At 36.2% G+C, this 16,547-nt stretch overlaps 2 protein-coding genes across 4 annotated transcripts in view; both read right to left on the reverse strand.

Moving 5' to 3' along the window:
* LOC138701110 (beta-1,3-glucan-binding protein-like) overlaps nucleotides 1-11,597 on the reverse strand; it is a 36,791-nt gene extending 25,194 nt beyond the window's left edge. Inside the window, exon 1 of the mRNA XM_069827715.1 lies at nucleotides 11,576-11,597. The gene's annotated coding sequence lies outside the window, so the exon portion shown is untranslated. The remainder of the gene's footprint in view (nucleotides 1-11,575) is intronic.
* A 2,180-nt stretch (nucleotides 11,598-13,777) lies between these two features.
* Nucleotides 13,778-16,547, reverse strand: part of LOC138701126 (beta-1,3-glucan-binding protein-like) — a 32,147-nt gene continuing 29,377 nt past the window's right edge. For all 3 annotated transcript variants that reach the window (XM_069827734.1, XM_069827725.1, XM_069827743.1), the window contains exons 6-7: nucleotides 15,505-15,721; nucleotides 13,778-14,046 (exon numbers count right to left, since the gene is read on the reverse strand). In XM_069827734.1, coding sequence (XP_069683835.1) covers nucleotides 13,864-14,046; nucleotides 15,505-15,721 — 400 coding nt within the window. In that variant the 3' untranslated portion in view covers nucleotides 13,778-13,863. The remainder of the gene's footprint in view (nucleotides 14,047-15,504; nucleotides 15,722-16,547) is intronic.

Raw genomic sequence — 16,547 nt, forward strand, 5'->3', positions numbered from 1 at the left:
AGTAGTTTGCGTGGGTTTGCCTTGTACACTTCATCTTTCAATGAATCCAAAGATAAAATCACAGAGGATCATGTCGGGGGATCGAGATGGCTGCAAATTAACACTAATGACTCTGTCTTGAACATTTACTTAATTTACTGCAGGGAAACGTTCGCAGTATTAGTGGTGGCGGAATGCTATTGAAAGAATGCTCCATCTTAGCCAACTCTTGAAAAAAATTATTGTAAAGCAGTTTCACATACCTGTTGTATGTTATACACACACACACACACACACACACACGACGCGAACGTATCGTATTGCTAAATGTAGAGTCACTCTTTTAAGTTAAATGTTGCATTCGATAATAATTTTTTTATTTTAGTTGGTTATTTAACGACGCTGTATCAACGACTAGGTTATTTAGCGTCGATGAGATTGGTGATAGCGAGATGATATTTGGCGAGATAGGGCCGAGGATTCGCCATAGATTACCTTATATTCACATTACGGTTGGGGAAAACCTTTCGATGAGAAGATTGGATGATATTGTGGTATGGCAAGTAATCTCGTAACCCATAAAAAAAAGCTCGCGCAAGAAACGAATACCGAAAACCAATGGTGGCGTTGCTGTCTGTTTTGACGTGTGTATGTAGGCACACCGAGGGAGGAGAGATGTGCGAGCCGATGGAAGTACTGTCTCTTCTAAGAAGATGAACGAATGAGAACATCGCTGTGGAAATAAAGAACGTAGCAAGGGAAAAATTCGAAACTGATTAAACGCGCAACCCTATGTTTACGAATGAAATAATAATACCGTGCGATACAAGACACGCATTCACATGCAATGGAACGAACTAAAGTCGTAATGTAACTATCACAACGCAAGACTGATTCTATCGATGTCATTTCTCTTCCGACTGTACTCTTGAATATCATTCAAATTATCTAGTAACCTTTCCTCTCGCCTGCTCTTCCTTATCGCAGTGTTTGATTCGCATTCCTTCCGTCGGTAATCTGTGATTGCGAGACCTATACCACCATATGCTTATATGTAACGGAAATTATTAGGCATATAAGTTTATATAATAGTTATAGTATTGTGTTATCTAAAACGGAAATCCGGTGTCGTATTCATTCCACATCGCGCAGTCTCTACGTATCGGTCTACCTACACTCTACATGACAGTGGCTATGCCAAGGTTAATGGGAAGCATGTCGAGAGCGCTTGTGTATAAAAAGCAGTGTTGCCAACAGGACGGAAATGCCGTCAAAACTGACGGAATTTCAACGTAGCGGACGGAAAAAGAGTGGATTTGACGGGTGACGGGTTTTCTGGTGGAAATTACGATTTATATCGTTTTTTGACATTTTTAGCTGCTGTCATTTTCACTTGTTTAATTTTTGGGAGATTTTACTTTTTATTTGAACAGCCCTGTCTGTTCCGTACCGATCCCCTGTTTCAGATTTTCTCGTAATCAAGTCGGAGATTGACGAATTATTATTTTAATCAAGATTAGTAAATGTTAAAATTTGCATTTTATTTGTAAGTGGATCTTGTTTTATTATTTTTTGACGGATTCTGACGGATTTCCAGGGGATACAATTTCTGTGTTGGCAACACTGATGAAAATAAGTATTCTTTGATCTTGGCTTAGCTTGGTTTTATGAGAGTTCGCGGGTCCCTGGATCTATCACTATATGTGGTGGCAGTCTGTTGTTTGGGAGTACGCGTTGGGTTAGTACCCTGCAGTGGCTGAGTGGTCAGACCTTGAGGCTCTCACGCAGGTGAACCGGGTTCGAGTCCGGGTCTGGCCTAGGATTTTTCACTGAAAAAGGTTGCTTGCTCGAAACCTGGGTACGAAGCGAACCTTAATGTGATCAGCCTGCCTGGGTTTACAATGCGCCTAGCTTGAGGGTTAGCGCAATAGATCTTGAAAGATTGCAGTGCTGAATGGTAGTGCCATCCCTTCCGAAATCAATTCAATTCCGTGTACCGACATTTGGTAACAGCAATTTGGTACGTGACACTTCGTCACACTTTAGACCAGGCATGCCAGAAATTAGACACAGAATGTGCAGTTATGTGCGCGGATCGCCGGTCTGTGCAGACTGCATCATTCGAGCGTTGCTCTTACCAGTTCTTAGCTGGAGGGGTGTATAATAATCTATTCTGAGCTTCTAGGGTTAGATTAAATAGGCATTTGGACATTATAAACACATTCAGCAGAAGGAAAAAAAGCACGGTTATTAGCCTATCAGTGTCTATATTTGACAATTGTAATACAAGAAACTTTAGGATTATTCAGTTATATTTTACAAAGTAGTGGTTCGTAAAGCATAATTCAGTAATATGATTTTTATATAGTATTTGGAGAAAAAAAATATTTCAGCAATTTCGAAACAACAAAAAACGAACAAGTATTTCGTTTTACGTAAAGGTACTAATTATTTTAAATTAATAGACCCTACTCTTTCATTGTTCGTCAAGCATTATTATTTAGATTAGATTAGATTAGATTAGATTAGATTAGATTAGATTAGATTAGATTAGATTAGATTAGATTAGATTAGATTAGATTAGATTAGATTAGATTTTTTTATTTAACCTGGTAGAGATAAGGCCGTCAGGCCTTCTCTGCCCCTCTACCAGGGACCATTGGTACACAAATGTTGAAGAAAATATTACACTCCCAATTAATTACATGCAGTAGGACATCGTGAAGTTTTTACACTGAAAACATTTCCTTGCTGTATGTCAATATAAATTAACATTAATATTAATAAATAATATAAATTAAGCTTAGAATTTAAATTTACATATAGTTTATTTGGAAAACTTCGAGAGCAAGTATTGACAAGTTGGGAGCGCTACTGAAAGAAGTTAAAAGTGTAGTTCACAAGCTGTGAAGCGACGATATTCTCTCTATGTCAGGTTTAAAGATTTATTAATGTAAGTAAATTAATATAATATAGTGACGTGAGATGGAAAATTTGCCATTATATAATTTTCCAGAAAATTTTTCCGCCTTGCAAATAGTTCGTTTCTTCGCTCCTTACCTCCTCACGAACCTCACATGTATTCCTCACTATATTCTCATCGCTTATCAGCTTATGAAATGAAAGTCGTAAGTCGTCTAACCTTTGATGGCTGTGTTAGTACAGACTCCAAAACAACGCCATTGTCAAGTTCATTTTACCGTGAGAGTACTGATTAAGAAATAAGCGTTGGCGAATATCATATTTTGAGAACTTTACTAATCTGATCTAAACTGTCATAAGACTGTTACATCGACATGGACTGATGAAAGCCTTTCATTTTAAAATAATTATTGTTGAACTGTGAACTCCTCACTTTATTTATCATAACTCATTCACAAACATAGCTAAATCAGCACCCGTACTGAAACTGTTACTTAAACAAAAACTGATATGCTGCTGCAGGTACTGTATAGCCCTGTCGCGCTCCCCTCCAAGGCGATTCACTCCCTCCAGGTAGGGGAATAGAAAGTGTACATCGCACAGAGACTATTGCACAATGTGCGCGACTGCACAGTGTGCAGGGTATTGGCATGCCTGCTTTAGACTTTCGTCCCGCGTCACTTCGTCACACTATAGACTTTTGTCATATAAAACAGAACATAAACATGGACAATGTGATGATGCTACCATTCCTGAAGTTTCCTAAAACCGATGCTATTGGAAGGTCTGTGCAGAGAGTATGAGAAGGATTCTGCCTCCAAACCCAAGAACCTTGAGAGACTTAATGGATATCCCCGATGGATTCAAAGTAGATAAAGATGGTAATGATTGGCTGCTTAAATTTAACGTAGAAACTAAACTGATAGTCTTTGCAAAGAGAGATAACTAAATAAAGCTGAGTCTTTGTCCATACTGGATTTGCGATGGAACCTTCAAATCTACTCCCAAAATTGTGTCATTTTTATGGCATTCACGCAAATATTCGTGATGAATGGGTTTCCGCTGGTTCTAGCTTCAATGAAAGTCAAAACCGAAGAAGCTTATAATGAACTGATCCAAGCTCTACTTGATGAGTCTGAACAATGAGGAGGTGTTTGTCCCCTACACATATGTCCACAGATTATGAGATAGCTGCTATGAATGCCGTCCGGCAAGTATTTCCAGATTGTCAAATAATGGGTTGTTTATTCCATCTAGGACAAATTTTCTGGCGTAAACTGCAAATCTTGGGACTTTAGACGGAGAATGTTAAAGAAGGCAATGTGGAAGTTCGGAACCAGTTTCATTCAGTTAAGTTTTGCTATCTTTTGTACCTGATTACAACAATGATCAAAAAGTGATTGAGGCCTTCGATGAACTTAAACAGTCTTAGGATGACTTCCTAGCACCAATTCTTCACATATGGAGGACAACTACATTGGAAGGCGACGCAGACGCAGAGGTTTCCAGAGGTTATTGTTCCCAATACCAACTTGGGACTGCTACCAACGAATTGTTGCGGGTCTCCCACGAACAACGAATCCAGTAGAAGGATGGTATTACATGCTAAACTTGCTAATGAGAAGCCATATCCTTCATTCAGCGAATTCCTTCAGAAGTTACAGAATAATGACGCGGAAATCACAAGATAGATACAGCATTTGGAACAAACTGATCGTAAAATTAAGAGGATTGTTTCTTGATATAAGGAATACCAAAACAATAACAAAATCTTGGAATACCTACGTGCATTGGGACATGCTGTAGCCGGCAATATTTGGTAAAATTCCTTTTTAAAAGTAATAAAGTGCATTGAAAATCTAAATCTTAGTTCATTATGTAACTATATGTTGCTTGTGACTAAATTGAGTAACTTACGTGACCAAAGAGACTTGTGACCTAATTACGTGTGTGGTTAAAGGCTTTTGTGACGAAATGTCGCGTGACAAAATTACTCTGGCAAAAAGTTGTAACTTCATGCAATTCAGTCGTTGGATTGAGTGACACATGCAGCGTAATTGTAAGCAAAGATAGCTGGGTACAAGCAGAGTGTAATAAAATTATATTTACACACAAGATACTCTTTCTCAGTATTGTAGGATGCTAAGAAGAGTGAAAGTAAATTTTCCCCCCGTCCACACCATTATACCCAAAGCACAGACCTCCTGCCCTCTTACCTCAATCGATTCAGAGAAACAACACCTCTTACTTCAGAAGCCAGTAGGAAGTAAGTCTAAAATGTCTATTTTGAGTTATGGTGAGATGAATGTTTCATTTTGCATACAACTTTGTGACTTATTTTTATTTATTTATTTATTTATTTATTTATTTATTTATTTATTTATTTATTTATTTATTTATGTATTTACTTACTTATTTCTTCCTGTAGATTAAGTACATACAATTGATACAGAACATATAAATAATGAAGCACAATATTGCAATATGCATTAGATGTAAATTACTTAAAATCCTGTATACAATATAGTTACTGTACATAAATTATATACTAAACCATTACAATGTTACATTAACTAATAGTACATTATGGAACGAGCTTATAATGGTAGTAATTAAGACGCGAGCATGTTTATGAAACTCGCTTGCGCTCGCTTCATAATTTTCATACGAGCGTCTTAATTACCATTATAGGCTAGTTTCATACGACTTTTTATGCTCGACCATATTTATAACTTGAAATTATTCATAAGTATTCATGTTATCCTTATCTGACTAGGGAGCGGAACTGACCTAGTGGAATATCTCGTAAATTGTGAGATGTGCGCGGACGCGAAAGTAGGCATATTGATTTTTTCCGAGGAACAAATGTCATTTACCTTGATATAATCTAGAGAATAAAATGAACATTAGTCTTGATATAACCTTGAAATTGTTTTAGACATTGAAAAACGAGATGACAAATTGAATTTATTTGAATATTATTTACAATTAACGCTAATTATAATAGTAATAGAACATAACCTTCTGCGACAGTATTGGATTTCCAGCCTCCGTGACGTTTCGCTAGTTGTCTTTCGATTGCATATCCGAGAATAATCGATACTTGCGCTTTCATATTGCTACAATGGTGTTTTCTGATTGGTGGAACACCTGAACTTTAATGAATAGGTATACTTTAATGAGGTACATTAAAGAGCTGCTACCAGGTGTATAATTACTACATTTCGGCATGGTCGAGCATAAACATCTTTATTATGGTACCAGTATGCATTTTTATTACTATATAAAAAGCTCCTATCCTATTTCTCAAGATATAGTGCGATAATGAACCATATAAACAAGGAATGAAGAATATAAAACATAATATAATTAACCCAGACAAAAGTACTTTATTTATTTTTACAAAAATGCTTCTATTGAATAATAATGTTCATTGATTAGGTATGTTTTTAATTTGTATTTAAATATATTTTGAGAATTCATACTCTTTATATTTTCTGGAAGTTTGTTAAAATATTGGCATCCTGCATTTGATGGTTCAGTTGTAAAAAGTTTCAGATTCTGCATTGTTATATGATAATTTTTTGTTGTTTTATTATTGTAAGTGTGGATTTGATTGTTTGACACTGGTATATTATTTTTCTTGCGTTTATATACATTATTGTTTCAAATATATGCAGGGAGTATAGAGACACTTACAGGCTACTCTACATGAATCGGTTTCTCTCAGTCCCACTATAAGCTTATATCTTATTGCTCTCTTCTGCAACATGAAAACTCTTTTATAGCAAATTGTTGCACAGTTTTTCTAAACCGTAATTCCATAGTACATGTGGAAATGGATTACTCCACAGTAGATGATTCTAAGTAAATTTGTGTCTTTTAGATTTTGCATCCTTTTCATTAAATACAGACCAGATGACATCTTTTTGTTAATTTTTTGCATATATGCTTCACTCATGTAAGGTGACTATCAATTTTTACTATTATCGTCGCATGGCGAACAAAACCTCGTAACTCCAAAAATAAAAATTTTACAGGAGAAGCAAAAAACTATCTAGATAAACAGGTTTTTAGGCTTCCACAACGAAACACTGCTATGTTGCAATAAAATCATTCCTCTTGATGATGAGGTATCTGATTTTATATTACTGTCTCATTTTGAGCCGTAAATGGAGTTACGTGTTTTTTTTCTTCACTTCCCAACCAAAAATAGACTGACGAGGTTTTGAAAGTAAAATTGGTGGGATAATTATTATACTACTAATAATTCTAAACACAGTTCTTATGTTTATTACACACTATATTTATTGAAAACCATATAATAATATATGAAATGAAAAAAAAAATCTAACATCCATTTAGGTCGGCCTCAGTACCGTAGTTGGTATAGCGCTGGCCTTCTATGCTAGAGGTTGCGGTTCCGATCCCGGCCCAGGTCGATGGTATTTAAGTGTGTCTCAGTGCGAAAGGCTCATGTCAGTAGATTTACTGGCATGTAAAAGAACTCCTGCGGGACAAAATTCCAGCACACCGGCGATGTTGATATAACCTCTGCAGTTACAAGCGTCGTTAAATAAACCGTAATTTAAATTTTTAACATCAATTTAGACAAAAAATATGTAAAGTATGAAACAAAAAAACTGGAAATTAAAGCATTTAATAATTAATTTGAATTGTTAAACTTTTATACTTCAATCAATTATAGTAGACTATAGACCAAAACCAAGGTAACTTCTACCATTTGTGTTTAAGATGCCCACATGATTTATCTGAACAAACATGAGTCAAATTATTGTAAAATGGATGGAAATCACGTGGTATTACACTCTTAAGTTATTGTAAATGTACAAATTTCTCTGATTGGTTGATTGCATAGTTTTGGCACTGAGGTATCTGCTTTGTTCTGGTTGTTCATACTCTTTGGAAGCGGTTCCCATTCATCATAAATATGTTTGTAGTCAATTACTGCACTAGGATTATAGCGACGATATTTGAGGTGAGTCACAGTTGGGTCACCAGATTTATTCCCAGGACGAATAGGGCGATGACAAGCCCTGAGGAATATGCAATCAAGATACACTGTGTCATAGGGTTTGGGGTTTTTCCGAACAGTGGCACACACCTCAAATTAAACAGCAGGGGTGAAAATATGCCTATTCTTAAGTTTTATTTCTATTGTTGGTGCATAGACTTACACTCCACTCCACCCTTTCCAAGAAACGTTTGGACCACTGTAATGTTTTTGCGCATGGCAAGTGTCACAAGAGCATTCGCTAAAATGGAGTTTCTATCTTGATAAGTACAGCCGTCATTATACAAAATAATCTCTTTCTCAGTTAGATCTATTTCCGTGTCTATGAAATGTACTACAATGCTTGCAAATTCATCTGCGTTAAGACCTTCGTCTGACTCGTTCCACAGAAAAAATATCCATCTTTTGAGTGAAGGTCAAACATGGTAAAGTTGTAACTTTCAACTTCGTCTTGTACAAGGATGCCTTCAGGAAAGGATACAGCAAAATGACTTGAAGATCCATAGTACACACTTTTGTAGATCCATTCTTGTCAGTCTCCGTCTTCTTATGTGCCTGATATTTTCGAAGAATATGTTGTGAATATTCTTTCTGTGTAATGTTTCCAGCCTTGTTTGCACAACAGAGATCGCATCGATCTTTTTTTGGAGAGAAAAGGCTAAGACTTTCTTCCTCAAATTCCATTAAAAAATTTCATTGATGTTTCTTGTAACTCTTTTAGGGGACAGTATTTCTTAAACTCTTCGAAGAGAGCAATTTTTGATTGCCAATTTGTCTCAAGATATAGTTCCTGTGTTGTGGATCTACATTAATATGACTCCACTTGCGTTAAGTTTCGTAGAAACTGTTTTGCACTGTTGCGCCCTGCCTGGTTATGAGAACCACGAGGAGAAACTTCAGATTATGGGCGTTTCTCGTAGCATTTTTTCATCCAGTTCCTTACACTACATTCTCCAAGCCAAAGTGTATTAATAAACATGGTTTCACAAACCTCTATCCTTTTACCATTAATTAATAAATGAAAATGCAACATGAAAGATCTATGGGGTGTTTGTGCTGCAGTAGGCTATCTCTGCGACATTTAACATTCACATAGTACTCAACATCCTTGTTCGTTGTAACCATTAACTAAAATGTGGTCGTACCGGGCAAAACCTCGCGTCACAAATTAATGCTAATTGTTGAATAAAGATAGAATACTGATGAACACCTCCTGGAGTTACGAGTTTTTGAAGGTTTAATTTTCTTGCCCTGGTAATACGAGTTTTTGATATTGCATTGTAGATGCTTGTAGGAGTGACTTAGACGTTAGAGTCTTCGCCAAGAGATGTAGTGGCAGGGTGGAGTTACGAGGTTTTGTTCCCCATGCGACGTTATGTAAATTGTACAGCCTATAGACGTTAGTTTCATTGGCAATCAATTAATGGCATAGTTGTTTTCTAGAACCAATATACATATAATATACAGTACATGCAATCATTCTGTATAAAAATAATATTTTCTTAAAATCGCCCTTTTTAAAACAACATATGCGTGTTCTCAAATTATTTTTCAGGTTGTAGCATCTAGTTGTACTTCGCGTAGGGATGATTTTGTTGCTAAAATTGCGTTCCTATTATTTTATGGTATTCTTAATTGGTCTAGAAATAATTTAAAAAAATTGTAGTAAATTGGGTTTCCTTAGATTAAATTTACTAATTTTTAAATTAAATAATACTTACATGGCAATCTTGTCTGTGTGGTGCGTAGTTGTACCCTTCGTAGCAAGCGTAATATTACCTACTGAGTTTACAATTTCAATATACGATATCTTGACTTAGGGAACTTACTTACAGTTTTAAGAAATCTGTAAACAAATCCGGCTGGAAAGTCAGTGGAAGTCCGATAAATTCCAAAAGGAACTACCGGTATGATTCAACCGTTGGACGTATTCCTTTTCAGACAACACAAAACAGATTGGAGGACTATATCGGATTATGTAATCAAGGACGACCATTTTCATTCAAAACTTCATGACAGAGATATCATTATGCAAATCTGGTTTTCAGGTAGTAGCTCCCTGTAAAGCAGGTTTGAATAATTTCAAGGAAAAATTGTTCCGATATCATTGTCACTCTGCATTCATTTCTCTACAATCAATTACAGTCACCGCGATTCAAAGACATGATTCGATATGCATTTCATAAATCAGGATACATTAATAATCCCATTGAATGGTTTGAAGTGCGAAGCAGTACGCTTTTCACATACGGTACCAGAAGTTAACGTTTGCGATATTTGTGGAGGTTCTTTCTATATTAGGTGTTCATGGAGCACTGCAAAGTTCTATTTTGATCACTTTATGAATGTTGGTGACTTGCTTTGCCCACTGCCGCATTTTTGTCTATGAATACTGATAAATCAGCAAATATGTTAATATATATTGATGTCTTTGAAGTTCAAATTCGAATTTGTACCTCAATTTCCCATGACCATTAGCAGCTAAAAGGTATATCAATAAATTCTACCAATGAATACTATGTGTTAGTATATGTTTCATTCTGAAAACGTACAGGCGAACTGAAGAGATCTACTTGTTAGTATAAAACACCGTGCAAGGGTTTGAAAATCGTACTTGTGGCGCTGAGTAGTGTCTCAATTCCTAATTAATTATAGGCTCTCATTCATTCACTATAGATATTACATGCTGCTTTCTGCCGATAAAAAGTTGTAACATTAGTGAGAATGGGTTATTAAGAGGAAAAAATCTTTATATTAATGGGCATGTGAATAATGTAAAAGAAATTAAGAGGGGATGAGTTTTCTTTATTAAAAGCAGAAGTGTTCCGGCAAATGTCTGTTACTCATCCATCTTACCAAGTGGTAAGTTCTATGCGTCCCTAAGTTTATACTTCAATAATTTGTGATATATTATTATTATTATTATTATTATTATTATTATTATTATTATTATTATTATTATTATTATTATTATTATTATTCACATTTTCTTATTCGTGATTTTATTCTGTAATCGACTTTTTTATAGATTGACGGTGAAAGAAATATTATTAATAGCACTTGCCCTTGCCCGGCAGCACGTGGAAATTCATGTCAAAATGTAGCTGTACTTCTTTATAACGTTAATAATGAACAAACTACACAGACTTGTCACAAACCAAATTTCAGTAGGGCTGCAAAAGAGAAGTATTCTAAGGGAAGGAGAACTAGTGAACTATTCCCGAAAAAAGAATTAAGATTCCCGTGCCGGATTCTCCCTTGAAATTAGACGACTTAATTAATATTCCATGTCCTTTACGTAGAATACTAAAATCAGGAAACAGAACTGAAGGGGAAAGTAACTATAAATATGTAATTAATTATTTAATAGACGCAGTGGAAAGTTCAGTACTGCTAGAGGAGTGCAAAAATGTAACCACAGAATTCCTAATATATCAGTGTAGTTCTGTTGTTTGGCACTAAGCCTGCGTTAGTCTGGTGAGGTCTCTCAGACCCAATGGAATATTATTTGTCCTATCTATGGGACAGTTTGTAATACTGAATCCCCCCTCTTCTTTACCTTTCCCGCGCCTTATAGAAGGCATATGGTGTAAAAATACAAAATAAGACAATTACGAATGAATTTAAAAACAACTTTACCTTGGCTCGTTCAGTGTACGCGGGTAACGTCGTTGGCCTGGTGTGGTCTACAAAACCCGGTCCGGAAGTAACTGTCATACCCGGTCTTTCCTCTGTGTGTTGAAACGGCACGGTTGGTGCACAAGAAAGAACGGCGAGTGGAAAAAAATGCCTTCGCCCATACACAGTAAATAAGTCGCCAGGGGTTTTTTCACGTGATAGCGCGGCGCGTTCGGTTTCCGAGCGAAAGACCGTGAGTGTATTGGTTACTTCCAGGTCGGGTTTTGTATGTATTTACTGCCCGTGCCTCACTTCCAGAGCTGTTTCTTTGCGGGGTGAGACGCAGAGGGGGAGAGTGGGAGGTCAAGGGTACCGCATGTGCCTACTGCCCAACGTTCAACACATTGGCCTTTTTAGGATTCCTTTCGTCAGCTATAGAGCAAGATCAGCCATGGACAAGCTAATGTATAGGCAATCCCCTCACAAAACAAATTATGTCCTTCTCATCAATTCCTGTAACTAAAACTAATAACAGTGGTAGACTACAGTCTCTACTTGAGATTATCGGCCTAATCGCGATTACGGTTCTCACGTGTATACATCCGTAAACTATTTCCTCTATGGCAGTGTTTCTCAAACTTTTCCACCTCAAAACCCCTTTTAAACTGAAGTGTAACTGCGGAATCCTCGTAATATTTTATTAGTATTTAATAGTTAACAGAGAAGTGAAAGCTAGTATCTCAATAATTCTGTTCAGTGGGACGAATGTATTTGCTTTGTAAGTCTGCAATCTGGTTTTATGGCGGAAAGTTGTAGTCGCATTTCTACTGTACTTCTGCATTTTGTCTTTTCGGTATTTTGTCTTAGTGAACATATAAGCAGAGAATCCAGTGATGAAATTGATAAGCATTATGGGTATTTTTCGTTTTAGATGTTCATTAAACATATTGTTATTACGCATATTATTGGAATATTATATTATTATGATGATGATGATGATTATTATTATTATTATTATTATTATTATTATTATTATTATTATTATCGGTGGTTTCATGTTATTATTGATTCATATTTTCTTAACATTTATATATTTTTATAGTATCCATTAAGTATAAAATAGCTACCGGAGCAGCCCAGTCGGCTAAGGGGCATGCCTATCGAACCAGAGTTGCGCTCGGGCGCGGGTTCGATTCCCGCTTAGGCTGATTACCTGGTTGAATTTTTCCGGAGGTTCTCCCCAACCGTAAGGCGAATGTTATGTAATCTTTGGCGAATCCCTGACCTCATCTCGCCAAATACCATTTCGCTATCATCAATCCCATCGATGCAAAATAACCTAGTAGTTGGTACAATGTTGTTAAATAACCAAGTAAAAAAGTATAAAATAAAATTTTAAATCATATAGGGCTCACGGAACCCCGGAACATACTTTGAGAAAGGCTGCTCTAAGGTAATTCAGCAGTTGTTCAGACTGAACGAAGAGTGGCATAGTGTGTACATACATTTTAGAAATCGCCATCAGAGATAATAGCGATAGTGGTAACCACGATTAGAGTCTCCAGTATTATAAACAGTAAAAACTCCTGTAATGGCATAGGATAATGTTTTCAGTACATGTAATATGGTACCGTGCCGCACGCTGCAGCTGCCGTGGCGGTCCGAGCAGACCTAAGAGACGTGGTTATAAGCACTAGGGAGCTCTCGGTTCAGGACGTGAGACACGGGCAGTATGTATGTATGTGTGAATTTTTTATTTTTTATTTTATTTGGTTATTTAACAACGCTGTATCAACAACTAGGTCATGTAGCGTCGATGAGATTGGTGATAGCGAGATGATATTTGGCGAGATGAGGCCGAGGATTCGCCATAGATTACCTTGCATTCACATTACGGTTGGGGAAAACTTCGGAACAAAAACCCAACCAGGTAATCAGCCCAAGCGGGGATCGAACCCGCGCCCGAACGCAACTTCAGACCGGCAGGCAAGTGCCTTAACCGACTGAGCCACGCCGGTGGCTCTGTGTGTGTGTGTGTGTGTGTGTGTGTGTGTGTGTGTGTGTGTGTGTGTGTGTGTGTGTGTGTGTGTGTGTGTGTGTGTGTGTGTGTGTGTGTGTGTGTGTGTGTGCGCGCGCGTGCATGTATATCTTGCTGTCCGGGAAAAGTAGATTTGTGCATTAGATCGCTTTAAGGGTGTATGATTGAATTTAGACTTGTGAAAGTGTGAATTATAATTATCTTTATTTTCGTATTTTCGAGCACTTCTACATGACAAATAGCCTACATCTGTATTTCTAAAACATTTGCATCATTTGTACACTCGGATGTAGTCGATCTTCAAAGCAGCGCCTTCTTCATGCCAAGTGGGCAGCCATTCGCTGCGACGTTCCCAGAAATCTCTCTGAGGATGCCCGTCCCAGCTCCACGGCCGATTACCCAGTCCTTCGGGAAAGAAGTTACCTCCAACGGCTACGTTTATTACAAAACTGAACTGCAAAAAGTAACACCTCACAATTAGGTATGTAAGTTCTACCTATAGGTCTATAGATACTTGCGTAAATCTTAATACGAAACAGATAAATTCCAGTTCTCACTAACTAGATGCGAATAATATTTATGCAGTTTAATAATTTTCAAAATACCAAAAATTAAAATGAAAATTCTGTCTGATCTTGAGGGTGAGAACTATGATATCTCATATGTCACAACTCGAATCTGAACTTGTGAAGGACGGGACAAACTTAAGTCTCTCTGTGAATGAGAAAGAGAATGCTACCCACAAAATACTAAGGACCGTATTCAACAACGTCAGTAACTTTTTTTGTTATCTCAGATTTCTAAACCTCCAGGACTACCATTATCTCGGTTAACTCTCAATTCTGTATTCGGCACATCATTTATTATCCTGGTTTTAAAAAACTAAGTTTTCATTTCAGACTGAATTTGATCCTTAAATTTCATAACGAAGCTGGAAAGAATAGAGGGAAACAATTGACTAACGCCATACAAACTACACATTCATTTTGATAAGTTTATTTTAAAATGTTTAATCAATATGATTTATCTATATTTTGCAAATTTGGTATTTGCTATGACATCTCAACTGGATATTAACGTTTTCGCCTTTTCGGCATCATCAGATATTTTAAAAGGACGAAATCTAAACTTAATCCATTAGACCATACATAGTAATGTGCATGACAAAGTTGATTTCATGAGTTTTATGTAATTGAAGATTATTGATATGCAGTTCAATTTTGAATTTGATTTCGAGAAATATAAATTTTTAGAATTCTGGATGTGGCTGTGGATACATATAACTCATGTTACATTATTAAAATACAACTTATTATAAAAATAAATAATTAAAGTGATAAAATTGATAAAATTTACATGTTATACTTTGTGTCTAAATTAGAAAACTATAGCGCAATGCTATTATTATTACGATGTAGTTAATGGTGTATGTTTTGCAATACATTTGGATTTTCTTCACAATATGATAAAGGAACTAAGTAGTCTTTCAATTGGTTTATTTTACGAAGCTTTCTCAACTGTGATGGTTATCTAGCATTCGAGTGAAATGCAGTTGATAATACCAGTGAAATAATTCCATGTTCCAGCGCCGAAAGTTGTCCAGCATTTGCTCGCAATGAGATGAGAGAAAATCTCGCAAAAACCTCAACCAGATAACTTGCCCCAACCAGGATTTGAACACGGACCAACTCATTTCACGGTCACATGCTAGCGACGGACAACTAAGTTATTACGAAATTCGTAAAAGTTAAAATGAAGAGCGTGTGTTGTCTTCGTGACATTGTCTTGTACATCTTGTCATTTTGTTTGAACAGCATAGTTCTACGTAAATAAATACATATTGAAGGAGGTAAAAAAACATAACATATCATGTGATGTTTAGAATAATGTACAAAAAAGTACAGTATCTTACCGTCTGATCAAATGGAGCCATCCAGTTTCCATTTTGCCAAATATTAGTGCCACCTGGATTATTTTCGAATCCTCCATAATACCAAAATCCATTTTGAGGTGCCCAAACAATTCCAATTTGTTGATTGTCTACAGAGAAGTTAAGGTGATTGTCATGCCACTCCATTCCAAACAGATGGAAATCATCCGCGAAGTCTTTGCCTGTACCTTGTAGACTCCTGAAAAACAATTACATTATTTAAGTCAAGAAATAGTTTCTTAAATTGTGAAAGTTGTGTTTATGGAATAATAAATTTTAACATGAGTGATTAGATCTGAATATCTAGTAACTAGGAGTTGTTGAAAATCTCTGTCTCCTGTTGCAAATTTTACAAGTGCCATGCAACGAACGTTATGTTTGAAAATATTTCACCACCATGTCCTTTGCTACGCATTCTAAATAATTGCTTAATTAAATAAATTGAGTTTATGGAACATTTACAAGATGAATTTGCGTATAGTAATAGTGATTATTTATGTAACGTCTATTTTTATCTGCCGAGGCAGTTCGTAAACAATGTCATGATAGTAGGTGGTGAAACGAGAATGGAAAAGCAGAATTACTTCATCAAATATCTCTACTACCACGGTGAGCATTCTTATGCCTGTGATGAACTATGAAGCACCGCGCTACGTTTTGTAGAGAATGCAACCCACCAAAGAATTTAATCAGTATTTGGGAATAATGTATGTTATTCATGAAAATGTAAAATCAGAATTGTTTAATGGTATATTGAATGAAATGTTAGGTCTACTATTACAATTAGCCTAATAAATTTGAAAGATATATTAAAATTACTAGGCTGCTATCCTCATGACGATCATCACAATCAACAACGTCATAATCTCCTTTCAAGTTGAGTATTATTCTTTTTTTTTTCGATCGCACCGTCCTCAGTCTTCTGTAAATTACGAATCAGCTGTAAGTATGAAAACTCTAGTTTATTCTAATTGAAGCAAGGCGAAATGCAACCGCGTAAGGAAATAAATTATCCAAGTATACAA

The sequence above is a fragment of the Periplaneta americana genome, chromosome 1, assembly GCF_040183065.1.
Source record: "Periplaneta americana isolate PAMFEO1 chromosome 1, P.americana_PAMFEO1_priV1, whole genome shotgun sequence".
NCBI lineage: Eukaryota > Metazoa > Arthropoda > Insecta > Blattodea > Blattidae > Periplaneta > Periplaneta americana.